The sequence below is a fragment of the Artemia sp. Qi Xiang Cuo genome, chromosome 7, assembly GCF_049724085.1.
Source record: "Artemia sp. Qi Xiang Cuo chromosome 7, ASM4972408v1, whole genome shotgun sequence".
NCBI lineage: Eukaryota > Metazoa > Arthropoda > Branchiopoda > Anostraca > Artemiidae > Artemia > Artemia sp. Qi Xiang Cuo.
In genome coordinates, this window is record NC_142800.1 from 13179014 (window position 1) to 13206840 (window position 27827).

The 27827-nt window shown below is 32.0% G+C and overlaps 1 protein-coding gene across 1 annotated transcript in view; it reads right to left on the reverse strand.

Annotated features, from left to right (window-relative positions):
* Window positions 1-27827, reverse strand: part of LOC148949972 (papilin-like) — a 191685-nt gene that overhangs the window by 106947 nt on the left and 56911 nt on the right. The window contains exons 3-4 of the mRNA XM_089091751.1: window positions 24163-24449; window positions 10795-10852 (exon numbers count right to left, since the gene is read on the reverse strand). Coding sequence (XP_088947877.1) covers window positions 10795-10852; window positions 24163-24449 — 345 coding nt within the window. The remainder of the gene's footprint in view (window positions 1-10794; window positions 10853-24162; window positions 24450-27827) is intronic.

Here is a 27827-nt window from a genome sequence, read left to right on the forward strand (position 1 = left end):
TTTACTTGATGGTCATTAAAAACGAAATTTTTGTGTTAAATAATTAGTTTTTGTATCTTTTAAAAGAGCTTTACGGGGATTGAGAGACTCAGTTGCCTAATTCCGTGTTATTTTCTTTACTTGATGGTAATTAAAAAAGAAATTTTTTTTTTAAATAAGTAGTTTTTTTATATTTTAAAAGAGCTTTACAGGGTTTTAGTTACTCAGTCGCCTAATTCCCTGTGTTTTTTCTTTATTTGATGTTGATTAAAAAAGAAATTTTTGTGTTAAATAAGTAGTTTTTGTATCTTTTAAAAGAGCTTTACGGGGATTGAGAGACTCATGTGCCTAATTCAGTGTGATTTTTCATTACTTGATGGTCATTAAAAACGAAATTTTTGTGTTAAATAAGTAGTTTTTGTATCTTTTAAAAGAGTTTTAAGGGGATTGAGAGACTCACATGCCTAATTCCGTGTTATTTATATTTACTTGTTTGTCAATAAAAAATAAATTTTGTGTTATATAATTAGCTTTTTTTATATTTTAAAATAGATTTTCGGGGATTGAGAGACTCAGTTGCCTAATTCCGTGTGATTTTTCTTTACTTGGTAGTCATTAAAAAATGAAATTTTTGTGTTAAATAAGTAGTTTTTGTATCTTTTAAAAGAGCTTTACGGGGATTGAGAGACTCAGTTGCCTAATTCCGTGTGATTTTTCTTTACTTGATGGTCATTAAAAACGAAATTTTTTTGTTAAATAACTAGTTTTTGTATCTTTTAAAAGAGCTTTACGGGGATTGAGAGACTCAGTTGCCTAATTCCGTGTGATTTTTCTTTACTTGGTTGTCATTAAAAACGAAATTTTTGTGTTAAATTAGTTGTTTTTTTATCTTTTAAAAGAGATTTACGGGGATTGAGAGACTCAGTTGCCTAATTCCGTGTGATTTTTGTTTACTTGTTTGTCATTAAAAACGAAATTTTTGTGTTAAATAAGTAGTTTTTCTATCTTTTAAAAGAGGTTTACGGGGGATTGAGAGACTCAGTTGCCTCATTCCGTGTGTTTTTTATTTACTTGCTAGTCATTAAAAATTAAATTTTTGTGTTAAATTTGTAGTATGTCCATCTTTTAAAAGAGCCTGACGGGGATTGAGACTCAGTTGCCGTATTTCGTATGATTTTTCGTCTTTTCAGTAAAGACATTCGATATCCTAAAAGTGTTTAATTCAAACTTTTTTAAAACTTTGAAATTTTTCAAATTTATTTATTTTTTTTCTTTTTGTACATAACTTAAAATATCAAAATATTATTAAAGTTCTAACAATTGCGCTCTTTGAATGGTCAGAGACACGATGTGACTTTCCCACTGGTATTCTATGATCGGTTATTGACACTACCTAATCTATTGCATGTATTAAATCAGTATTTTTTACGCAGTGGAACGATAAACACATAAGTCATATCTATAAAAAAAGTGAAGATGGAGCATTTTAATAAAGTGTGTTTACATAACAAGGTTATTGTAGCATTGAATGCTGACAAAGAGAAGTATTTAAACTTTGAAACAAGTACAGGTGGTAGCACTATTGGAAATGTATGCATGCATTGTCATGACAGTAAGGAATTAAATTTCTTTGGAATACCGAAAAAATTCAACTCTTGTGTTGGTGGTTATGCGAGATTGAGATCTCCAGAGATGATTGCACTCAAAGAGAATGCCAACATAAAAATAATCATTGATGATAGAGGACAACTCCTTGCTACCGTTGCAGGTAACACATTACCTACTGATACATCCAATCGTCACCTTTCGGGTATTAGCATTCAACGGAAGATCAATAAAAGAAAGGCCTACTCTTCTACTAATATCGTAAACCATATCTTGTCTACGTGCCGAAACTGTTACCTGTGTAAAAATAATGTGATAATAGACAGTGAAATTGCCAGACAAATCAAAAGGGCATTGGCAGAAAATATCACGATGGAATATAAAGATGAATCGATGAAAAACAAAGCACCAGCAAACGTTACTGCCATTGATCAAACAGTCATTGAACCAAATAATACCAAAGACAAAAAGCATATTGAGCCTGTTGATGAGACACCAGTAAAAATTGTCTATGACTCAAAATGGAATAATGATTATTCTACTGATTACGAACTAAGAGAAGACAATAGCTATAATATCAAGAGAGAACATGGTGAACTATTTTATGGAGCAGATTCAAAATGTCCAAAGTTAATCATTGATATTAATAATGTATCATAATATATTTTTGTATTAATATTCTACATAGCATTATTTCATTAAAAATATATTATGCATTACATTGTTATGTGTTGGTTATTTTTAGAGTAAGCTAGCATATCAAACGTTTAGAATGTCTAATAAAACGTCGGAGATGTAAGAAAAGGAATTTGTATACATCTATTGTCAGACACATGGGAACAAATTCTTTCTTGAATTTGCCTCCTGGATAAATAAAAAAAGACATTTTATTCAAGAAATTATGACGAAACTCTAAGTAAGCAACAAACTCTTTCTTGAAGTTACCTCATGGATACACAATGCAGAAATTTCATTTAAGAAATAATCAAAAATTGTAAGTAAGTAGCAAATTCTTTCAAAAATATGTTAATACGTTTAAGCAATAAATATCTTTAAGCTTAACACGTCTTTATTCTTCAGAATAGTTTTAATCATTTCATTAAATTATGAAGAAATTATAAGTAAGAAACAATAGCTTTCTTGAATTCGCTTTCTGGACACAATACAGATATTTAATTCAAGAAATCATAATAAAATCGCAAGTAAGTAATAAATTCTTTATTGTTTTCACCTATTGGATACACAATACTTAAATTTCATTCAAAAAATTATGATGGAATTGTAAATAGGTAACACACTCATGTTACCTCATGGACACACATTGCAGAAATTTCATTTAAGGAATTATCAAAATTTTAAGTAAGTAGCAAATTCTCTTGGATACACAATATGGAAATTTCATTCAAGAAATTATGAAAATATTTGTAAGTAAGTAACAAACTCTTTATTGATTTCACCTCCTGGATATACAGTACAGATACTTCATTCAAGAAATTATGACAAAATCGCAAGTAAGTAACTTTTTTTTTCTCTTTATCACGAAGAATTGTCACTTATATAAATTATGTAGAAAAGTAATTAAATAAATTATTGAAAAAATTCTCAGTAAGTAAAAATTTCTTTCTTGAAGTCAACCCTTGGATAGGCAATACGGAAATTTCATACAAGAAATTATGAAAAAAATTGTAACTAAGTACCAAATTCTCTTGAATCTAACTGTGTGACAAACAAAACATAAATTTCTTTCAAGAAATTATGAAAAAAGTAAAAGTAAGTAACAAACTTTATTGTTTTCACAAGCTATATATAAATAGTAGAAATAAAATTCAAGAAATTCTGAAAAAAATATCTTTCTAAGTAGTAAATTCTTTCTTGAATTCACCTGTTGGATAAACAAAAAAAAAAATTTAGTTCAAGAAATTATGATAAAATTATAATTAATTAAAAAACTTTATTTTTTTCACGATTTATATATACTAATTATAAATTAAATTCAATAAATTATTAAAAAGTCTAAGTATATGTATCAAAGTCATTCTTGAATTCAACTGTTTGATAAAAAAAAAATACATTGCGTTCAAGAAATTATGACAAAATTCTTAGTAAGTAACAAACTTTATTGTTTTCTCGAGTTAGATATACGATGTAGAAATTAAATTCATGAAATTATGAAAAAATTCTCACTAAGTAAGCATTTTTTTCTTGAAGTCAACTCTTGGATACACAATACGGAAATTTCATTCAAGAAATTATGAAAATATTTGTATGTAAGTAACAAACTCTTTATTAGTTTCACCTCTTGGATATACAGTACAGATACTTCATTCAAGAAATTATGAAAAAATTGCAAGTAAGTAGCTTTTTTTCTCTTTATCACAAACAATTTTCACTTAGCTACGCGATATAGAAATTTAATTCAAGAAATTATGAAAAATTCTCAGTAAGTAACAATTTCTTTCTTGAAGTCAACTCATGGATACACACAATCAGGAAATTTCATTCAAGAAATTATAAAAAATATTTGTAAGTAAGTAACAAGCTCTTTATTGATTTCACCTCTTGAATATACAGTACAGATACTTCATTCAAGAGACGTGATTAAACACGTTTTGAAACTGCATGCTATTTGTATGCCTTTCCTTGGCACCTTTCCAAACGAGCGGGGATTCCCCACTGGTTCCTACACATTGCAAAAAGTGAGCAGTACGAAAACTCCACGTTTTCAACCAGACTGGTTTTTTAGGGACCAATCAGGAGAGATATGCAAAGTCGACATTGCTTTATTTCATTTTTTTTAAGGTTCATTTAGACGTGGTTTCGGGGGCGCCCGTAACAGCGGCTATATGTACCATAAAAAAATGAAATAAAGCTATGGAGAATTTGCCTATATCGGCCGATTGGTCCCTAAAAAAAACCAGGCAGGTTGAAACCGTGGAGTTTTAGTTCTGCTAAATTTTTTGCAATGGGCAGGAACAAGTGGGGACTCCCCGCTCTTTTGGAAAGGTGCCAAGGAAAGGCAGACAACTAGCATGTAGTTTCAAAACTTGTTTAATCACGTTTCTTGAATGAAGTATCTGTACTGTATATTCAAGAGGTGAAATCAATAAAGAGCTTGTTACTTACTTACAAATATTTTTTGTAATTTCTTGAATGAAATTTCCTTATTGTGTGTATCCATGAGTTGACTTCAAGAAAGAAATTGTTACTTACTGAGAATTTTTTCATAATTTCTTGAATTAAATTTCTATATCGCGTAGCTAAGTGAAAATTGTTTTTGATTAAGAGAAAAAAAGCTACTTACTTGCGATTTTTTCATAATTTCTTGAATGAAGTATCTGTACTGTATATCCAAGAGGTGAAATTAATAAAGAGTTTGTTACTTACATACAAATATTTTCATAATTTCTTGAATGAAATTTCCGTATTGTGTATACAAGAGTTGACTTCAAGAAAGAAATGGTTACTTACTGAGAATTTTTTCATAATTTCATGAATTTAATTTCTACATCGTATATCTAACTTGTGAAAACAATAAAGTTTTTTACTTACTAAGAATTTTGTCATAATTTCTTGAACGAAATGACTTTTTTGTTTATCCAACAGGTGAATTCAAGAAGGAATTTGCTACTTAGACTGAGAATTTTTCATAATTTCTTGAATTTAATTTCTAAGTCGTATATCTAACTCGTGAAAACAATAAAGTTTGTTACATACTTAGAATTTTATCATAATTTCTTGAACGAAATGTTTTTTTTTGTTTATCCAACAGGTGAATTCAAGAAAGAATTTACTACTTAGACTGAGAATTTTTTCATAATTTCTTGGAATTTTATTTCTACGTCGTATATCTAACTTGTGAAAACAATAAAGAGTTTGTTACTTACTTAGAATTTTGTCATAATTTCTTGAACGAAATGTCTTTTTTGTTTGTCCAACAGGTAAATTCAAGAAAGAATTTGGTACTTAGTTACAATTTTTTTCATAATTTCTTGAATGAAATTTCCGTATTGCGTATCCAAGAATTGACTTCAATAAAGAAATTGTTACTTACTGAGAATTATTTCAATAATTTCTTGAATTAAATTTCTACATCATTAAGCTAAGTGAAAATTGTTTGTGATAAAGAGAAAAAAAAAGTTACTTACTTGCGATTTTTTCATAATTTCTTGAATGAAGTATCTGTACTGTATATCCTGGAGGTGAAATCAATAAAGAGTTTGTTACTTACTTACAAATATTTTCATAATTTCTTGAATGAAATTTCCATATTGTGTATCCAAGAGAATTTGCTACTTACTTAAAATTTTTGATAATTCCTTAAATTAAATTTCTGCATTGTGTGTCCATGAGGTAACATGAGTGTGTTACCTATTTACAATTCCATCATAATTTCTTGAATGAAATTTCAGTATTGTGTATCCAATAGGTGAAAACAATAAATACTTTATTACTTACTTACGATTTTATTATGAATTCTTGAATTAAATATCTGTATTGTGTCCAGGAAGCGAATTCAAGAAAGCTATTGTTACTTACTTACAATTTCTTAATAATTTAATGAAATGAATAAAACTTTTATAAAGAATAAAGACTGGTTAATATTAAATATATTTATTGATTAAACGTATTAAAATATTTTTTAAAGAAATTTCTACTTACTTACAATTTTTTATAATTTCTTAAATTGAATTTCTGCATTGTGTATCCATGAGGTAACTTCAAGAAAGAGTTTGTTGCTTACTTAGAGTTTCGTCTTAATTTATTGAATGAAATGTCTTTTTTTATTTATCCAGGAGGCGAATTAAAGAAAGAATTTGTTCCCATGTGTCTGACAATAGATGTATACAAATTCCTTTTCTTACATCTCCGACGTTTTATTAGACATTCTAAACGTTTGATATGCTAGCTTACTCTAAAAATAACGAACACATAACAATGTAATGCATAATATATTTTTAATGAAATAATGCTATGTAGAATATTAATACAAAAATATATTATGATACATTATTAATATCAATGATTAACTTTGGACATTTTGAATCTGCTCCATAAAATAGTTCACCATGTTCTCTCTTGATATTATAGCTATTGTCTTCTCTTAGTTCGTAATCAGTAGAATAATCATTATTCCATTTTGAGTCATAGACAATTTTTACTGGTGTCTCATCAACAGGCTGAATATGCTTTTTGTCTTTGGTATTATTTGGTTCAATGACTGTTTGATCATTGGCAGTAACGTTTGCTGGTGCTTTGTTTTTCATCGATTCATCTTTATATTCCATCGTGATATTTTCTGACAATGCCCTTTTTATTTTTCTGGCAATTTCACTGTCTATTATCACATTATTTTTACACAGGTAACAGTTTCGGCACGTAGACAAGATATGGTTTACGATATTAGTAGAAGAGTATGCCTTTCTTTTATTGATCTTCCGTTGAATGCTAATACCCGAAAGGTGACGATTGGATATATCAGTAGGTAATGTGTTACCTGCAACAGTAGCAAGGAGTTGTCCTCTATCATCAATGATTATTTTTATGTTGGTATTCTCTTTGAGTGCAATTATCTCTGGAGATCTCAATCTCGCATAACCACCAACATAAGAGTTGAATTTTTTCGGTATTCCAAAGAAATTTAATTCCTTACTGTCATGACAATGCATGCATACATTTCCAATAGTGCTACCACTTGTACTTGTTTCAAAGTTTAAATACTTCTCTTTGTCAGCATTCAATGCTACAATAACATTGCTATTTAAACATAATTTATTAAAATGCTCCATCTTCACTTTTTTTTTTATAGATATTACTTATGTTTTTATCGTTCCATTGCGTAAACAATACTGATTTAATACATGCAATAGATTAGGTAGTGTTAATAACCGATCATAGAATACCAGTGGGAAAGTCACATCGTATCTCTGACCAATCACAGACCGCAATTGTTAGAAGTGTAAGCATATTTTGACATTTTAAGTTATGTAAAAAAAGAAAAAAATAAATAAAGTTGAAAAATTTCGAAGTTTTAAAAAAGTTTGAATTAAACACTTTTAGGATATCGAATGTCTTTACTGAAAAGAATAAAAATCATACAGAATACGGCAACTGAGTCTCAATCCCCGTAAGGCTCTTTTAAAAGATGCAAAAACTACTTATTTAACACAAAAAATTTCATTTTTAATGACTACAAAGTAAAGAAAAATCACACGGAATTAGGCAACTGAGTCTCTCAATCCCCGTAAAGCTCTTTTAAAAGATAGAAAAACTACTTATTTAACACAAAAATTTCTTTTTTAATGACCACCAAGTAATGAAAAATCACACGGACTTAGGCAACTGAGTCTCTCAATCCCAGTAAAGCTCTATGAAAAGATAGAAAAACTACTTATTTAACACAAAAATTTCGTTTTTAATGACCACCAAGTAAAGAAAAATCACACTGAATTAGGCAACTGAGTCTCTCAATCCCCGTAAAGCTCTTTTAAAAGATAGAAAAACTACTTATTTAACGCAAAAATTTCGATTTTAATGACCATCAACTAAAGAAAAATCACACGCATTTTTGCAAGTGAGTCTCTCAATCCCCTGAAATCTCTATTAAAAGATACAAAAAATAATTATATAAAAAAAAAATTTATATTTTTTAATGACTAAAAATGAACGAAAAATCACACGTAGTTAGGCAACTGAGTCTCTCAATCCCCGTAAAGCTCTTGTAAAATATACAAAAAACTAATTATTGAACAAAAAAATTTCTTTTTTATTTACAACAAAGTAAATAAAAATCACACGGAATTAGGCAGTTGAGTCTCTCAATCCCCGTAAAACTCTTTTAAAAGATACAAAAACTACTTATTTAACACAAAAATTTCGTTTTTAATGACCATCAAGTAAGGAAAAATCACACGGAATTAGGCAACTGAGTCTCTCAATCCCCGTAAAGCTCTTTTAAAAGATACAAAAACTACTTATTTAACACAAAAATTTCTTTTTTAATGACCATCAAATAAAGAAAAAACACAATGAATTAGGCAACTGAGTATCTCAATCCCAGTAAATCTCTTTTAAAAGATACAAAAACTACTTATTTAACATAAAAATTTTGTTTTTAATTACCATCAAGTAAGGAATATCACACGGAATTAGGCAACTGAGTCTCTCAATCCCCGTAAAGCTCTTTTAAAAGATACAAAAACTACTTATTTAACACAAAAATTTCGTTTTTAATGACCATCAAGTAAAGAAAAATCACACGGAATTAGAGGACTGAGTCTCTCAATCCCCGTAAAGCTCTTTTAAAAGATACAAAAACTACTTATTTAACACAAAAATTTCGTTTTTAATGACCATCAATTAAAGAAAAATCACACGGAATTATGCAACTGACTCTCTCAATCCCCGTAAATCTCTTTAAAAAGATACAAAAACTACTTATTTAACAAAAAAATTTCGTTTTTAATTACAATCAATTAAATAAAAATCACACGGAATTCGTCAACTGATTCTCTCAATCACCGTAAAGATCTTTTAAAAGATAAAAAAACTACTTATTTAACAAAACAAATTAAATTTTAATGAACAACAAGTAAAGAAAAATCACACTGAATTAGGCAACTGATTCTCTCAATCCCCATAAAGATCTTTTAAAATATACAAAAACTACTTATTTAACAAAAAAATTTCGTTTTTAATGACCATCAAGTAAAGAAAAATCACACAGAATTAGGCATCTGAGTCTCTCAATCCCCGTAAAGTTCTTTTAAAAGATACAAAAACTACTTATTTAACACACAGAACCCCCAGGTAGCTGAACCCCTGTATAACTGAAACTCTGTACAACTGAACCTCCGTGCTAAATTTCATTACGTTTAATATCTAGCCACCAAATGTTCCAAGCCTCAGAAGAAAAAGGGATTTTGAAAACAGGGAGCCCGATTTTCGAAAAAAGGGATACCCCCGTGCAACTGAATCCCCTTGTAACTGAACCCCGTGTATAACCGAAACCCCCCGTGCAACTGGATCCCCTATAACAGAACCCGCGTGCAAGTCACCCCTCGATGCAACCCATCCCCCTCAACCCACTTGTCAGCCATTTCTTTTTAAATTGACAATATTTTTCAAACGTTACTTATGTATTATACAGATCACATCGGCGAGGTAAAGCTAGGTCAAGTCACAATGTTATTCTATCGTTACTTTTCAATTAAGCTATTGAATACTTTCTAGCAATGTCTCTTGTAAACATCAAATCTATTAAATATCTGAGCTTATTCTTTGTATTGTTGACACAAATGCTCCAAGCCTCAGAAGAAAAAGGGATTTTGAAAACAGGGGGGCCCGATTTTCGAAAAAAAGGGATACCCCCGTGCAACTGAATCCCCTTGTAACTGAACCCGTGTATAACCGAAACCCCCCGTGCAACTGTATCCCCTTTAACTGAACCTTCGTGCAAGTCACCCCTCTATGCAACCCATCCCCCTCAAAACACTTTTCAGCCATTTCTTTTTAAATTGACAATATTTTTCAAACGTTACTTATGTATTATAAATATCACATCGGCGATGTAAAGCTAGGTCAAGTCACAATGTCAAACCTTCGCAATACCTTTACGCAAATATCTTTTCGCAAAAAAAAAATTCGCAAATCTCGTAAACTAAAGAAGTAATTATCCTTTTCAAATGCATTACTCGTTCTATTAATGAAACCCATGAAACGAATAGCCAAGTTTTTAAAAAAAAAAACCTACTAATCAACTTACAGATGAATGACCACGGATTTAACATAAAAAAAAAACTTGTATATCATGAACTAGAAATCTACGTCAGTAAAAACTTGTCCTTAATAGGACCGGTATTAAATGAGCCTGGTAACCCAATTACTTGAAAGTACACACACAACCTGTTTGGTACGGGGGCGTACGCAAAGTATAAGGTTCTAGTCTTTGAAATTGCGTCATTCCCCTGGCAAAGAGTGTAATGCTCCTGTAGAATAGGACTACTAGAAGAACCTGTTTGTACGGAGGCCTTGGCAAAATGGTACTTCTTACTCTACTCACGAAACGTTTGATAAATAACATGCTGAGGGAAGCAAACACGAATATATATAATTGTACATTGAGATTGGCTTTTTTTAAGAACCCTTAAAAACACCAATAATAATAATTACAATCTCGTAAAAAATACTTTTTAATAATAACGAATTTCTCACCTGAACATTGCAGGAAAAGAACTTCCTTGACGGGCCTGAACACTGCTCTGAATTCCCACTAAAAAAAAAAAGAAGAAAAAGTACAAATTTTGTCGATAGAAATTCGCGCTATCCTGAAAGCAAAAAGGCGCATAACAAGTTATCTAAGATAAATATTCTTATATATTTATGAATCTGTAAAAGATGGTTTAAATGAGGAAAATCTTCTTAATATAAAAAGAATTTTATCCGTTGTTTACCCTTAATTTTATGGTCTATGTACTAGCAACGTCAATTTTTGTTAAAATATTCGAAAAACATTCGCGACATCAATCGGGAACTTAATAAAAATTAATTTTTGGCGTCGATTTTGGCTTTGTTTATCATTTTCAGTGCCCTCAATGTCAATGTTGACCTTATTCTTCGTGCAAACTTATTTGCACCATGCATTCAACGTTAATTTTATGTTCAATGATTTGTTTTGAGGTGTGACAGACGTCAATTTTCACAATGTTTACCATGTGAATTATTTTGAACGTGAGTTAACGTCAATTTGGCGTTCAATGGTAATTTATTTTATGTTTATTTTGACATTGTTTGTAGCAAGAATTATAATCAAAGTGCTTTGGTCGTCAATTGTGGTTCCAATAATTGATTTTCAGTGCGTCTTCGATGTCAGTTTTTGGTGCTTTTAGTCATAAGAATTGTTTTCAACGTGCAACCAACGCTAATCTTTTTTTCAGTATTTAGTTTTCCATCGGCGTCAATTTTCATGGTGCTGAGAAAGACTGTACAGCTTAATTTACAAATTAATTATTAACCAATTTTCTGATTCGATCTGGATTATAAACCGTACTTATATTGTTACAGTACTTTATCAAAATTCGAAAAAAAGTCAAATCGTGCATCAAAACATCGAAAAGTCTCTTCTTATTTAAAAGCGCTGAGTTATACGTTTAAAAACTTTGAAAATGCCATTTGACAGTTTTATCTCGAAATTTGATTATTCTATTTTATATTTATGAACGGTTGACTTAATTAAACGTTAGAATTCACTATTCTATAAATTCATTAGTTTTTATTAAGCTTGTCCGAACCAAATGGTAGCCTACATATGAAGCAGGCTCTTGGTAATTTTTTTATCGTGTTGAAGAGCAAATTTGTCATAACCACAAAATATATAAGAATTATTTAAAATTTCGGAAAAAATTTAAAAAGTCCAATCATGGGGATAGGCTTAACGCTGCGTAATCATTATTATTTATTATTTTAAGAAAAAAAAATGTAAAACAAAAATACGACACAGATAGTCATCAAAAATTTGACGAACACAAATATTTTATAGGTCAAACTCTAAAGACTGAGAGTAAATATTCTATTCCTGCACTAAAAATGGCAATATGGTGACACTACCCCTTCTTGAGGATACTCCAAAACCCCTCTACTGGGACAATAGAGACTTGAAGAAAATTTGCTACGTTCTGGGGCCCTTTCCCACCATAAGAACAATTCCCTGTCTACTTAGGACATGATGAAGGAGAGGGCCACTATTCCGGCCTGGACCCTCTAGTAGCCCTGTTTAAGTTATTTCTGACCTAACTTAAGCTGGAAGAAGTGAAATGACTGTTGCTGAAGATGTTGCATAATTAACTGTGAAATCACATTTATTAGATATTTTTGGCAAATTATCGAAAAAGTAAATACAGAAGCACAGTGTAGCATTGCCAGACATGCCCAAAATTAGGATCTTGTTTTGTATAGTTTCTCTTCTTAGTAAAGTAAAAGTGGAAATCTTCCATACTACTACTACTACTAACAACTCGCCGCAGCACCAAACCGCCTGAGGCCAACACAGCTACGCACGCTCCTCCTCAACCCTAACCTATTCAAAGCCTCCCTTTTTACACCCGCCCACGAAGTTCCCATTTCCTTTAAATCTTTCTTTATGACATCCTTCCACCCCAGACGAGGACGACCTGCTTTCCGTTTAGCCCTAGACGGTTGGCCAAAAACTTCAGCAATCTGTCATCCTTCATCCGCACAATGTGCCCTAACCACATCAACCTTTCTTTCATTATAGCCCTAGAGAGCTCCATTAGAGGGAACAAAAGATTGTTTTGAAAGAATAACCTTCAAATAAAGACGGCTAATGAAACATGCCGTTTTAACAAGTGGGAGTAATATACGAGGGACAGATTTATGCATTAAGGAAGCATGGAGTCAAAGAAAAACAGAGAGATTACTTGTAAAAATTGTTGCGACTCAAACATTTTTATTCTTTTTACTTGCTTAAAACTTCACATAAAGTAACGAATAGTTTTTTTTTGTTTTTTTTTATGGCTTAAAATAATGCCAAGCAAGATCATCGGGCTATTTGATTCATTCAGGCGTGGTTTTTAAAATTTGGGTTATTTGTCTCTCCATAAGGAATAATGGGGTTGGCATACGAAAGTACTTTGCAAAGATAATCCAATGAATTAAAAGCATACTTTTTAGTGAGGAAACATGAATTATCCAAACTTTTTTTCTTTCATATTTTAATTGTAATTTGATGGATTTGAGGGAGGGTTGAATTTCCAAAAAACAGGTAGGCTATCTGTGTTCGTGGCCGATAGCGTCTATTACATTCTTTTACATTCTTCCATCAAATTCCTCTTGTTAGACACAAGCAGCTTAATGGTTTCACTTTAAAATCTATGTTGTTCATATGTTAGTGACAGCTTATTAAGATGGATGGATTACGCTTTCCTTGTTCGTTTCTTAATCTTTTTTCCCCCTAAGTTATAATAAGACATTTTTTTCATTATCCATAAAGGGTGCGACAAGCTAATCCGCTTTTTTAAATTCTAACTGTGAACAGAGATCAAAAATGATTGATGGTGTTTGAAATGGCAATTACTGGCACACTCTTAACTACATGTCAGCAGCAGTTAGCAAATTGAGCTACTGGAATACCTTTCAAAAAGTTGCAGCGAACTTATATTACAAAAAAACATGTATCTGTTCACTTTTAGAAACAAACTTCGACAGTAGTACAAAGAAAGACAATGTAAGACGTACGTACTGTTCAAGCTAAAATATATGGTCTATTTCATTTCTTTAAGATATTAAATAAAAAAACAAGTTTTTTTCAACTGAAAGTAAAGAGCAATCTTAAAACTTAAAACGAACAGAAATTATTACGTATATGAGGGGGTTCGTCCCCTAGTCAATACCTCGCTCTTTAAGCCAAAGTTAAAATTTTGTTCGAATCACAAACCCCTGAATCACAAAGTCCGGTTAATTATAATTGATAGCTCTTTTGAAAGTACTAAAAAAAAACTTTAGCGTAAAGAGCGAGGTATTGACTAGGTGGTGAACCCCCTCATATGCGTAATAATTTCTATTCGTTTTAAGTTTTAATGTTGCACCTTACTTTCAGTTGAAAAAACTCGTTTTTTTATTAAATTTCTGATCGTTTTTAAAAATAATGCTGGGAAATGCGGCGCCCCCTTCATAGAAATGTCCCTTCCCCCAAGGAAACATCATCCATGGAAAGATCCTCCCACGTAATGAGCCCTCCCGCGTAAAGATCCTCCCACGTAATGAGATCCTTCCCATTCGAATGAGCCCTCTCATGATATTCTAGAACTACTGGATTGATGGGATGAACCCTGGGAAAAAAAAAACAAAAAAAAACAACAAATAAAAGCATCCGTAATCTTTCTTCTGGCAAAAAATACAAAATTCCACATTTTTGCAGATAGGAGCTTGAGACCTCTACAGTAGGGTTTTCTGTTACGCTGAATCTGATGGTTTGATTGTCATTAATATTCTATCACCATTAGAGGGTATTTCTCCCTTTTATCCAAAATAAGGTAAATTTTTTTCATGCTTGTAACTTTTGATGGGTTAAACTGAATTTGGTGAAATTTATATATTTGAAATCAGCATAAAAATCCAATTCTTTTAAGTATATACTGGCATCAAAATTCCGTTTTTTAGAGTTTTGGTTACTATTCAGCCGGGTCGCTCCTTACTTACAGTTCGTTACCACGAACTGTTTGATTCCGAATATTGCCTTTAGTTCCCACCTTATGATGGTAATAAGATTTTAAAATAATTCAAATTCTCGTCTGATGAAAAAGAATGATCGTGTTATTTGACCTGAGATGAATATTAGAAATCGTATGCTTTGTTTGTGTCCTCCCTCAAGTTCGTCAAAGGTAATCTTAAGAAAGAGTAAAAAACGTATTATACCAGTTTCTGGTCAATACTTAAACCCTATACATTGATTTATTAGTAAATATTCAAAGAATCTCACGGATAACAGGCATACAAATTTGTAGTTATTACTCTTCTGTGAGGTGAGGAGAAAAAAATTTCGTCCCCTTTTCTCCTTAAAAAATTTCTATGAAAGTTTGAAATTTCCCCCCATACGTGAGACCAATAAAAGAATATGTAGCCAGCTAATTACGAAATTCAACTATAAGTTGAATTAACTTTTCAAAGAAAGTTTTTTCAAAGAAAAAAACTTTTTCAGTGAACGTAGTTTTCAAGAAAGAGTAAAGAGTTACACTAAACCAGGGATGTAGCTCCAGAATTTTTATTGGGGGGGGGGGGGGGCAAGAGGGGTCCATGTCCTGATAGTCAAGGGGCACGGGCTATATAATAAATTTTATCCAAATTGTTAGGGGGCAACTGCCTCCCCCTTGCCCCCCCCCCCTTCCCAACAACACCACTGTAATAAACGAAAGACGAGCATAAATAAGTCAAATAATAAGTCAAGTCAAAAACCTACAAATGAAGAAAAATACAATAACTAACCACGTCAAACTTAAAACAACCAGAAATTACCACAAACAGAAGTACCACAGAAATTACCACAAACAGAAGTACCACAGAAATTACCACAAACAGAAGTACCACAGAAATTACCACAAACAGAAGTATGACAGAAATTACCACAAACAGAAGTACCACAGAAATTACCACAAACAGAAGTACCACAGAAATTACCCCAAACAGAAGTACCACAGAAATTACCCCAAACAGAAGTACCACAGAAATTACCACAAACACCCCTGTGCCTTCTGAAGACCAGAGGGCAATTTGTGCTTTACTGAAAATAATTTGTAATTTGATCTTTGCATTTTTATTTTTCATAACATAAAACAAAACAACAATAACACCATATTAAACAAGATTGGTGAAAAGAGCAAATGAATGTACATTGACAGTTTAATATATATTGATATTCATTCCTGAAGATCTCAACAATTTTGAATTTTTTATCGTTATGAAAGAGAAAACGTTTAAAATGTAATTTGTTTTAAATGTAAATCCATTTTATCTTATTTATTTATTTTAGGCGTAAAACATTAAAAGGGTCGGATGATTAAGAAATTATTCAATTAATTAACCAAAAAGTGGAAATTAATGTTAAAAGAAGAAAAGAAACAAGAAATGTGCACAAATACACAAGAAATACACAAGAAAATGTGCAAACAAGAAATGTGCGTACACAAATGTGCAATTCGTTAAAACTCAAATTTTCAAAGGAACTGAGCTCAAATGCGTCGTACATGCACATCTTAAATTTTTATGAAAAACTTCAATTTCTGAATCACCCAGCTACGAGAGCAAAGCTTATTTAGTAAATTTCTCATTCTAAAAAAAGTCGAAACAGCCCATTTGGTTGACAGATCTTAAACCAGGGTCAGACTTCTCAAATTCATTTCTTAGAACTCCTTTTTTTATTGAGAAGTTTTTTTTTTGTTTTTTCTTCTGCATTTACGGTAATTGCACTAAACTCAAATCCAGGGGTGTAAATTCATGACGCGTGAGAAGGGGAGCAAAGATGTTTTCGCTTTTTGTCACGAAGAAAAAAAAATTTTTTTTTTTCTTCGTGACAAAAAGCGAAAACAAAGTATTTTTAAATTTAGTGGGGGGGGGGGGGTGCTTTGTGCTTTTTCCGAGTTTTAAAACTGAAAATGCCATAGAAATTAATTATCAAAATCTAAGGAGGTGACGATTGCCCCTTTGCTTCTTTTCCATCGTAATTAGCATTCCTGAGTTAATTTGAGATGCCTGGGGCACCATGAGTCAAATGACATCCTGTGATGACAATATGTGAGAGGAATCATGTTGTGGAATTTTCTCGGGATGTTAAACCAATATTTTTCTTTTTTTGCAGAACAAAATTTGCTCCCCAGCCTTTATGGACCATTTTATGGCCTATTAAAATTTAAGCACCTTAAATATTCTAATGGCGGTTGTTCAAGAGCCTAAACGCTCTGGTATGCCATAGAGTTTTTTGCCTCCGACTATCTGTCTGGTGTGGGTGTTACAAAAAAAGTGATTAATCCGGGAATTTTTGATCTTATTAATACGTCCGATCAGTACGATTAATAAATGTTCAACTAATGCATTTACTAAATTTATATTATAACGCAATGCGAGATATTCATGCCGTACATATGATGTGAGCCTGAGCAGAAAGTACCAAAAGGGGGTGTAATAAGTAGGCACCAACGTAGTGCGTAAGGCTCCCCCTCCATTTTTTTTTTATCAAGATCTTCACAGTTCCTTTAAAAAATTTCCTATTTATCATCAAAAATATGTGTAGGACAAAGGAGGGGGCGGAACTTTGAGACTAGGGAAATAATAATAAAGAAAAATTCATTATGATCTAAAAAAAATTGTGGGAGGTAGATTTGCGAAGGGCTCTCCCCTGGTTTAGTCCCTACTTGACACATCGATTTCCCTTTTTAAAATTTCCCCCCTCCTTCTCGTAAGATACTTTTGAGGGTAATTTTTCATTGCCAACATTTTAGCAGATTTTCTTATTACAATGGAGTAGGAATATTGTTTCATGTGGGGGAAAAGAAATCATATCAAGAAGTTAATCAAGGGTAGATTAACTTGTCTTGCCCAAAGGTTTTCGATGCGAATTTTGATGCTCGTAACGAAGGTTTGTTACCTGCTAAACCCTGTGAAGAAAAGCTGATGATCTCTACTGGCGGTATCTACTCTTGATGTCTTTCATAAATCCCTCGTTGCTGAAACTTATCTTTACCCAATCAGTCTGAAGCTTTTCAATTGTCGATAGCAATCTCGACACCAGAATTGTTTCTAGGCCGTTAAACAGGGTTGACAGTTTTGTTCTTTACATTGATTCATTTTTATGATCTGATTGACAAAAATCTTGAAGCAAGGGTTGTGTTCACCCCATAGAGTGAGAAAAAAGGATAGATAGATAAATTTATTCAGTAATAAAACTAGATACATCATCATATATCCACCGCAAGCTTTGCTTGGCTTGCGGTGGAATGCAGGAAGAAAAACAGAAAGGAAAAAAAAACACGGAAAAGGAAAACAACTAAAAACAATCAATCGCTGGTTACCCTCCTAAAATTAAATCAGAGGTAATTACAATATGCATTAAACAATACAAACATACATTTGCAACTTGCTCCAGAGACGGTTAATTTGCAGTTAACAACATAATTTAGCTATGATGAATGTGAATACATCAATTGATATTTTTTTATGCTTTTTAATAAGTCAATAATCCTTCTAGGGAAATTAAATTTCGAGTCCTAAAGGGGCTAAAAGCTTACCCAACCTAACCTAATTTTTAAAAGTAATTTTTAAAAACAGCCAAAACCACAAGTAAAACTAACGTCATTTTAAAATCACAGTAAAACTAACGTCATTTTTCAGGGGTTTAAGGTTCTTCTTAAAAATGTCTGCAGGTTGTTTTCATTTTAAAATTGTACTGTTAAAACTAATGAAAGTAATAACTATCATTCCTGATTCAGTTGCAATTGTCAATTTTTTCTCACTAGCCATTTTTTTTAAGAAGCGCATTTTTATACTTTTAGTTACAATGGGCTGTTTTCAGCACTTTTAACCCCTTTAAGGACTCAAAATGTAATTTCCCCCATATTGGATTATGAAAGGGAATAAAAAAATGCCTGAAATGATTTGTTCACTTTCATCCTAGCTAAATTATGTTGAAAACTACATATTTACCCGAGAGACATCCATCGTGCTTTGAAAAAAAATAATCCTGAAATGAAAAATGTTTTTACATTTTTTTTTTTTTTGCAAGGCATTAAACGGGAAGCGTTAACCCAGATTAACGTTCAACTTAATCGTAATTTCAATGGTAGCCTATAGCCTACTTCTTACTTTGAATAACATGAGCAACTTTGTCATAATTTTTGTCCAAATTTTTGAAATCACAACCATGATTTTAAAAAGAAAACGTGCAAATTGAGGTTAAATGTGGAATTTAATGTGTACATTATGGATCTAGAGACACAAAAGGAGTTGATTAATTAATGCTTACCCCCTCCACTAATTTATTGACTAAATAATGCATCAGTGGGATAATTCTTGTCTCGGGATAAAATTTGACAGCGAGGGAGAATGACCGAAAAGGGCTTAGCGCCTAAGAGTTAGTGGGAAATTGCAAGTGATTACCAATTTGCCAATTTGTTACCAATATTTACCAATTTTTTACCAATATTCACCAATTTTGTATCAATATTTACCAATATTTACCAATATTTGCCTGCCGTTCTTGAGGCATTGTGAAAAATAGTTTTTATCCCATTCGAATTGTCGTTGTACTGAGCATTCTTCCTCGACGTATTTGGGAGAAAAAGTCAAACTTTAGTGTAAAAAGCGGGGGAGAAGAGTATAGCCCCTTTACAGTGGTGGATCCAGGGGGAGGTCGAGGGGGGCACGCGCCCCCTAACGTCGTCTAAAGTAGTGTAATTTACTTAATTAAAGCAAGCTTGCGTTAATTAAACTTGCTCCTAACGCAAGTTTATCGGATCAACCTGTTTTGCACCCCCCCCCCACAAAAAAAATCCTGGATCCGCCCCTGCCCCTTTAATATACAAAGTAATCTATGTGCGTTGTAAGTTTAATATCACTCTTTACTATCCGAAAAAAGTTGCTGTTTTTTTTTATTTAATTTCTGCTCGTTCTTAATACCACAACCGGCTTTACTCTAAACATGAGGCGGGATACCACCTCTCAATCCTCACTCTTTTCATTGAAGTTTAATTTTGCATAAGAATGCTTCGAAAAAAAGAGCTTATTTTGTATATTTGCTTACCAAAATTTTTTTATTTTCGAACTTTGGCGTTTTGCCAGTCACAAGATGCTTTTGTGTTTTTATCTTTACTTGTAAGTTGTTACACGCAAACTTCAGCTTTAGTGGCGGCGACTGGCAAAAATTTCGCCATTGGCTGTGAACAAGCCATTAAGTTTTTTTCTGTCAACCAATTTTTAAGTAATAAACCGTTTTTTCTCTGCTGGTCACTGATGACCAGTACTCCGCAACTGGCAAACAAAATGGGATTTAAATGACTACAGAGAATTACTAAATTGTTACAGACTACAGGCAAAGGCAATAAAAAACATGGCTAACATGTAAATTCATCATGATTTGGAGTTATATGGATCAATTTTCAATATAGGCATCGCTGTACTGATTGGTGAAGTTTACGAATACCTTAAACATTTTATTTCCTATTTCACTTGATTTTCCAGAGATCCTAGTAGAAATTATAGTTTCTGAAGTCTGAGTGAAATTTATGAAGTGGATGTATACAACTACTCTGACTACATTATTTTCAGCGACCTCTTGACTTCGGACGGCAGCCGTGTCTGGGAGAGCAAAACGAAGAAAATATACGAATTCAATGAGACTGGGAAAATCCTAATTTTAAACTCGATAATTTGATAAAAGTAATATTTTAGTAGTAATTTTCAGCTTCAATTTCAAGCTGTAGGCCTACGAAAATTAGCCCGGGCGTCAGGTGCTGAAAATTGAAACATACCACGACGGAATGGGGCATGTACGAGAATTAGCCTACCCACCCCCACTATCAAATGTAGTTCGATGTAGTTAGAATGCAGTTCAATCCCACTTTTTAGGGTTGTAACGAAGGCAAGAGTTGAAGTGGCTAGAACCTAGAACACGTTTTACGGACTACCAGACTGCCAAAGATTGCGGTTTTTTGCCATCTATCTGTGGTCAAACGAAAAGCAGGCAATTTCCTGATGAAGTGGGAAGAAGTCATAAGGCAGGATTTAAAGGAAATTCAAACTTCTTAGGAGGGGGTAAAGAATGAAGCATTGAGTAGATTGGAGTAGAATATTAGCGTGTGCAGCTGTTTGCCTAAGGCGGCTTGGTATTGTGGTGGCTTCATAGTAGTAGTAGTAGTAGTCTTAAAAAACGGGGCTAATATGCAAATTCATCACTGTTTGAAGTCGGATAAAACGATCACTGATATAGGATCTCACGGTATTGATTGGTGAAGTTATGGAAAACCATAGGCACTTCCTTTCTTACTTCACTTGATTGTCACTGGAGCCAAGTTGCTCAAACAACACACAGCTCTAAGGGAAAACTACTGTAGCCCAGCTGATACGCAGGAACTGGTATTTTCAACTTTAATTTATACCAAATAATTGCATGAAACATGAGAAGAAAGTGAAAAAATTAACAAAAGTTCAAAATTAACAAATAAACCAAATAAATATACAAAATAGCAGCAAGAGAGAAAAGATAAAAATAGAGAAAAACAAATTAAAATTTTAAATACTAATGATGTTATTTGCAAACCTCTCTCTCTCTCAATATTCACCCTTCCCACCCTCAACCCCCCCCCCCCAAAAAAAATAATGAAGAATAAAAAAACATGTTTCAAATCAAGACATTATTTTCAAACCTCCTTCCCTCAATAATCACACCCCTCCCCCCCCCCCAAAAAAAAAAGAAGAAAAAGAAACACAGAATGTCTTAAATCATGGAATCACTTGAAATCAAGTGAAGTCTTGATTTCAGACATCTATTGGGTTTGAGAAAAAGCAGAATGAAAAAAATATAAAGATTCAATGAGATTTGACAAAAACCAAATTGAAAACTCAATAATTGAATTACAGTGATTTTTTAGTACTGATTCAAAACTTTGCGGAAAAAATTAAGTTGGATCAGATAGAGCCAAAATTGCGAATACGGTTTAAGTCTTGGCAGATTGAACTATGGGAAACCATACAAATGCGATAAGAGTTGTAACACAAAGGTTGCGGAGATCAAGTATGATCTGGAAAAAAAAAAATAAACGAGGGGCTTAACATTCAAATTCAGTACGAAATACCGGATTAAGTGCTTTTGACAATGGCGGCTTCTGAGTAATTGCCACGGGATCGAAATTTATCTAGACAGTTGGAATTTCTTACCACCTGCCCCGACGTTTCTATGCGCATATGAATTTGGGGTCATGGCAAAAAAAATGGTTGGTGTCAAACAGTTCGTGGTAACGAACTGTAAGTAAGGAGCGACCCGGCTCAATGGTAACCGAAACTCTAAAAAACGGGATTTTGATACCAATAGATAGATTAAAAGAATCAGATTTTAATTCTGATTTCAAATATATACGTTTCATTAAGTTTAATCTTACCCATCAAAAGTTACGTGCCTGAGAAAATTTGGCTGATTTTCTAAACCAGGGGGAACGACCCCCCAAAAATGAGAGAACCTTACTGAAAATCAAACCATCATATTCAGTGTATCAGAGACCCCTACTGTAGAGGTTTCAAGCTCCTATCTCCAAAAATGTGGAATTTTCCATTTTTTGCCAGAAGAAAGATCACGGATGCGTGTTTATTTGTTTTTTTTTTGTTTTTTTGTTTTGTTTTCCAGGGATGATCATATCGACCCATTGGTCCTACAATATCGTGGGAGGACTCATTCGAATGGAAACTAAAAGTTAAATTGCCCTTTCTAAGTGACCAAAAAAATGGAGGGCAACTAGGCCCCCTCCCACGCTCATTTTTTCCCAAAGTCATCCGATCAAAATTTTGAGATAGCCATTTTGTTCAGCATGGTCTAAAGTATGATAAAAATGTCTTTTAGGATGACTTGATCCCCCAAAGTTCCCAGAGGGAGGGCTGAAAGTTATTAACTTTACTCAATGTTAACATATAGTTTTGGTTATTGGGAAGTATACAAACTTTTTCAGAGGAGTTTTTGTCTGGTAGGTGGGGGCAGGAGAGGGTCGGGGGCTATATGGAAGGATCTTTCCATGAAGGAAGTTTTCATGGGGGAAGGGACATTGCTATGAAGGGGGTGCCGGATTTCCCAGCATTATTAAAGAAAAAGATCAGGAATTAAATAAAAAAAAACAAGTTTTTCAACTGATCAACTGATTGTGATTAAGAGGTCATTTTTAAAGAACTGGAAAAAAATTCGAACTATAGTTTAAAGAGCAGGGTATTGACTAGGGGTGAACCCCCTAATATACGTGTTAAAAATTTATGAATATAGAAGTTCGTTACGTAAGTTAATTCTAAGTTACGTATATTTATTACTAATAAAAACGTTCGTAAATAAAATTAAACAAGTTTCGAGAAAGCCATTTAACCAAATATAATATGTAAATTGTGTTTTTATTATTCATGTGCGAGGAGCCAAAATCAAAATCTGAACGAATTCAAAAACATTCAAAAATTAAATAAAAAAAAAACAAGTTTTTCTTAATTGACAGTAAGGAATGACATTAAAAATGGAAAGAAGCAATAATCATTACGTATATGAAAGGGGCTGTCCCCTCCTCAACGCCTCGCTCTTTACGCTAAAGTTTGACTTTCTGACAACTCTATTTTTTTAAACAATAAAAAAACTTTAGCGTAAAGGGGGCGTTGAGGAGGGGACAGCCCCCTTCATATACGGAATAATTTCTGTTCGTTTTAAGTTTTAACGTCGTTCCTTACTTTCAGTTAAAAAAACTTGTTTTTTTTTATTTAATTACTCGTAGGGGTCTTTTTTCTTTTTGAATAAATTTAGTAGTGGATTGACATACTGCTGATTAGAAAGGACAGTAAAAGAGAATATGAAAAAGTAAATGAGCAATTCCACCAAATTTATATGCGATTCTTATTCATATCATCAAACAAATGGGACGTAGGTATACAGGACAAGGCCGTATCCAGGGGGGGGGTAGATGGTTAGAAACTCCCGAAATATTTGTCCGACTTGTAAAAATGTAGCGAAAATGAACATAAGCAAATTGTTGATGCGGTTTTATTTTTTTTTAACCCCACACCAAAAATTCTTTTTGTGCCCCCCCCCTACCCCGAAAAAAATCCTGAATACAACCCTGGCACAACTCCTATTTAAATTATAAAATAAATTTGTATTTTGCTCCCCCCCCCCCCCCAAAGGAAAAAAATATTGCCTATGTGCCAGTTCCGCATCATTTCAAATTCCGAAAAATTTATAACACATAGACTGACCCGTTATCAGATTTAGCGATTATCAGACGTTATCAAATTATACTATTCGGATGCTGTAGAAGGTTTCAAAATATAAAGAATATATCATACCTATTTTGAAGACACTGTCTTGTCTGAATAGATACTCCCCCTCCACACGTCCTAGAGCATTCACTTGGTTCTGACCACTCAGACCATGGCCCTTTTCCTTCGTTCGCTGAATTTTCAGAACCACCAAGCAGAAAGTCCGATTCTTTATTCACAATCACTTCCTGCCGTTTTGGTCGAAGCCCCTCGAAATCCACAGGAATTTTTCCAGATAAAATATAGCTAGGGCTGTGTGCAGCAAAATGCTGGCGCTTTAACCGAGCACTGCCATGGTGGTGCCGCAACTGAAGCTAAAATTAAATTAATATAAAATAGCGTGTTAAGAGGGGGGGCAGTTTAAAAAAAAACATATAAAACTCTTTTGGTCTAAGCTCCTTGAAATTCAAGAACTTTTTAAAACAAAATACAGCTAGGATTGTGTCAAACAAAATACTGGCACTTTAACCAAACATTGCTATGGTGGTATCTCAATCGAAATTAAAAATGACAATAAGTGAAAAATTAGGAATAATTAGAAAATTTAATAATACAATTCGCTTAATTTCTTATCCCATTGGAGTCCAATTTCACACAAACATGTCTTCACGTTTTTTTTTTTATTTTTTTTATTATATTAACTGGCTAAGATGTCTTCAATTCTATATTCTTCGCTATCCTGATTTCTTATCTATCTTTATTTTTCTATTTGTATATTTTCACTACCGTTATTTTTTCTCCCTTGTATACTTGTCTGTATTATTTCCGCCTTTGTCACTTACGTGACATTATTCGAAACACCGTACATTATTATTGCTATACATTTTATTGTCTTGTCTTTAAACATGTGAAAAATTCAGAAACCGTCTAGAATCTTAAATATATATAATTATGCTTTTTTTTTTAAAAGAAACATAAGTCATACGTGATGATTATGACCAAGTTGGAGTTCAAATAAAAAAAGTGAAAAATCATTTTAAAATCAGAGAAGAAACCCATTAAAACGGAAATCGAAATTACGACTACTGAAATTGCTTTCATTTAATGAAAGTTGTACCTTATACTTAGAAACTTTTATTGCTCAATATCCATAATTCCCCGAAGAAAAGGTATTTATATAAAAAAACAATACCGAATATATAATTCCCCCAAAAGTAGTTTCGTGCATTACGGACTGTATACTATGCATAAAAGCGAAAAGTGTAAATATTTATGTCTTTCATGATTGCAGACATGATTACAACTTAGTAAAGAGCGAACCAGGGCCCATAGAAGTCTAAATTTAGAAAACAAATTTTCAAAGGAAATGTATAATGATAAACATTATTTATATGACATTAGATTTTCGTTTATATTTAATTGAAGAATAATTTGTAATTACAAGAAGGAATCTTGAAATTTCGAGAGAACCTGAAACCACTAGCAAATAACGTCAAATCAAAATAATCCTGAATCTACTACTGCTACTATCGGTAATCCGACAAGGTAGTTATTCCCAATGCTCCAAATACCGAGGACATCAAAATCCATACTTTTTTACCCATCTTAGGTCTATTCATAACTGTTTTTTAGATTTTTCTCTCAGTCGTATCAGAATTATGAATTTTTATGAGCAGTATAACATTTTCTTCAGTGTTGACACGTTGAACCGTGAAAATGAATTAGCGAAACTAATCAATTAAATTAGACAACAATTTCGGCCGTAAGAATTCAAACATTGGCAATTTGTTGACTACCAATGACAACTACCCCTAAAAAGGACAGCCAAACCTTCTTCAGCTTTTTGGTTCCATGGGTTTTTAGCTTTTTTTGCTGACATTCAACCCATGTGTCTTTCTTCTTTTTTTTTTTTTTTTGATTTGGTGCCCGCTACTACCAAATTCTGCATAAATACATCCGGAGGTATTTGTTATTAAAAGTTTCCCGATTTTTTTTAAGAATTTCCCGATTCCCAATTTTCCTAATTTTAAAATATACATACCTGTGTATCCACGTAACCAATTAGCGTAATCAGATTTCATGTGCACATTCCTTGGTACCTTATTTCCCTTTATTTTATAGTTAATTACTTTTCTGGGGGAAAAGCCTTTAAACAGAAAAAAAACCTACTGGAATAAATATTGTCCTCAGAAGTAGTTTCTTTTATTACATTGTATTTTCAAAACCAAGGCGGGGGCAAATTTGCTGTTTTTTATTCTTTTTTCCTTTTCTGAGTAAAAAGGCCACTAAGGTACTTTTTAATAACAATACCCTCAAAAAGGTATTTTCTTAAAACTAAGAGGAGGGGACAAAAAACTAGGGAAGCAAATGCAAATTTTTCCTGATTTTTATAGAAATTTATGCTTGGGCAAGTTTTCACTCAAACGGTGCAAAGAATCAAATTTCATTTTCACTCTCCGGGTCTGGATGCCAACACCCCTTCTTTCGTGAATTTCTGGTACTCTTATTTAGATTATCAAGTAGTTTTTTTTTATATTTGAGTGTGCTTATAGTAAAAAGTATGTTTATTTGTAATGAGTGTGTATGGTGTAAAAGTATGTGAAGTTTATTTATAATAAGTGCAAAAGTGTGGATAAATAAATTAATTTGAGTGTGCTTATAGTGTCTCTAAACCTGTGTAGGCTCGGGGGCACTGGCTCAGGATCCCCTATGCCATTTCATTGGCAGTACCCTTAAGAATTATAATAGACAAACTAATGACCTAGATAAAAAAATCAGGCACAAGAGATAAATAATAATAAATAATATAATATAATATAATGTATATAATATAATATATATAATACATATATATATATATATATATATATATATATATATATATATATATATATATATATATATATATATATATATATATATATATATATATATATATATATATATATATATATATATATATATATATATATATATATATATATATATATATATATATATATATATATATATATATATATATATATATATATATATATATATATATATATATATATATATATATATATATATATATATATATATATATATATATATATATATATATATATATATATATATATATATATATATATATTATATATATTATATATATATATATATATATATATATATATATATATATATATATATATATATATATATAATATAATATATATATATATATATATATATATATATATATATATATATATATATAATATAATATAATAATAAATAATAATAATAATAAGAGCTAAATAATAATAATAATAATAAAAATGCAATTATAATGTTGCTCTTGATCATGAAATGTATTGGTTTGTTATGTGTTTGGTTGTTTATGTTTAATTAGGTACGTGGTTGTATGCCCTGGTCCCCTCCCCTATTTCTAAATTAGTAAAATAATTTCAAAACCTAATTCATGCAATCATCCAGTTCTTTTGATTGCTACTTATCCATTTTTGTTGTCATTGTTGGAATCTACAGTGATGACACTGGGCAAATATGGTTCTGAAACATGGGCGGTAAGAAAACTGAGGTAGATTTGCTAGATGTTTTCCAGAGAAATTGCCTACGGATTGTTATGTAAACCCTATTGACTGACCGTATTTCAAACAGTAGGCTGTACGAAAAGTGTGGTACAATAATGTAAACCGACTGACTGACCGTATTTCAAACAGTAGGCTGTACGAAAAGTGTGGTACATATTT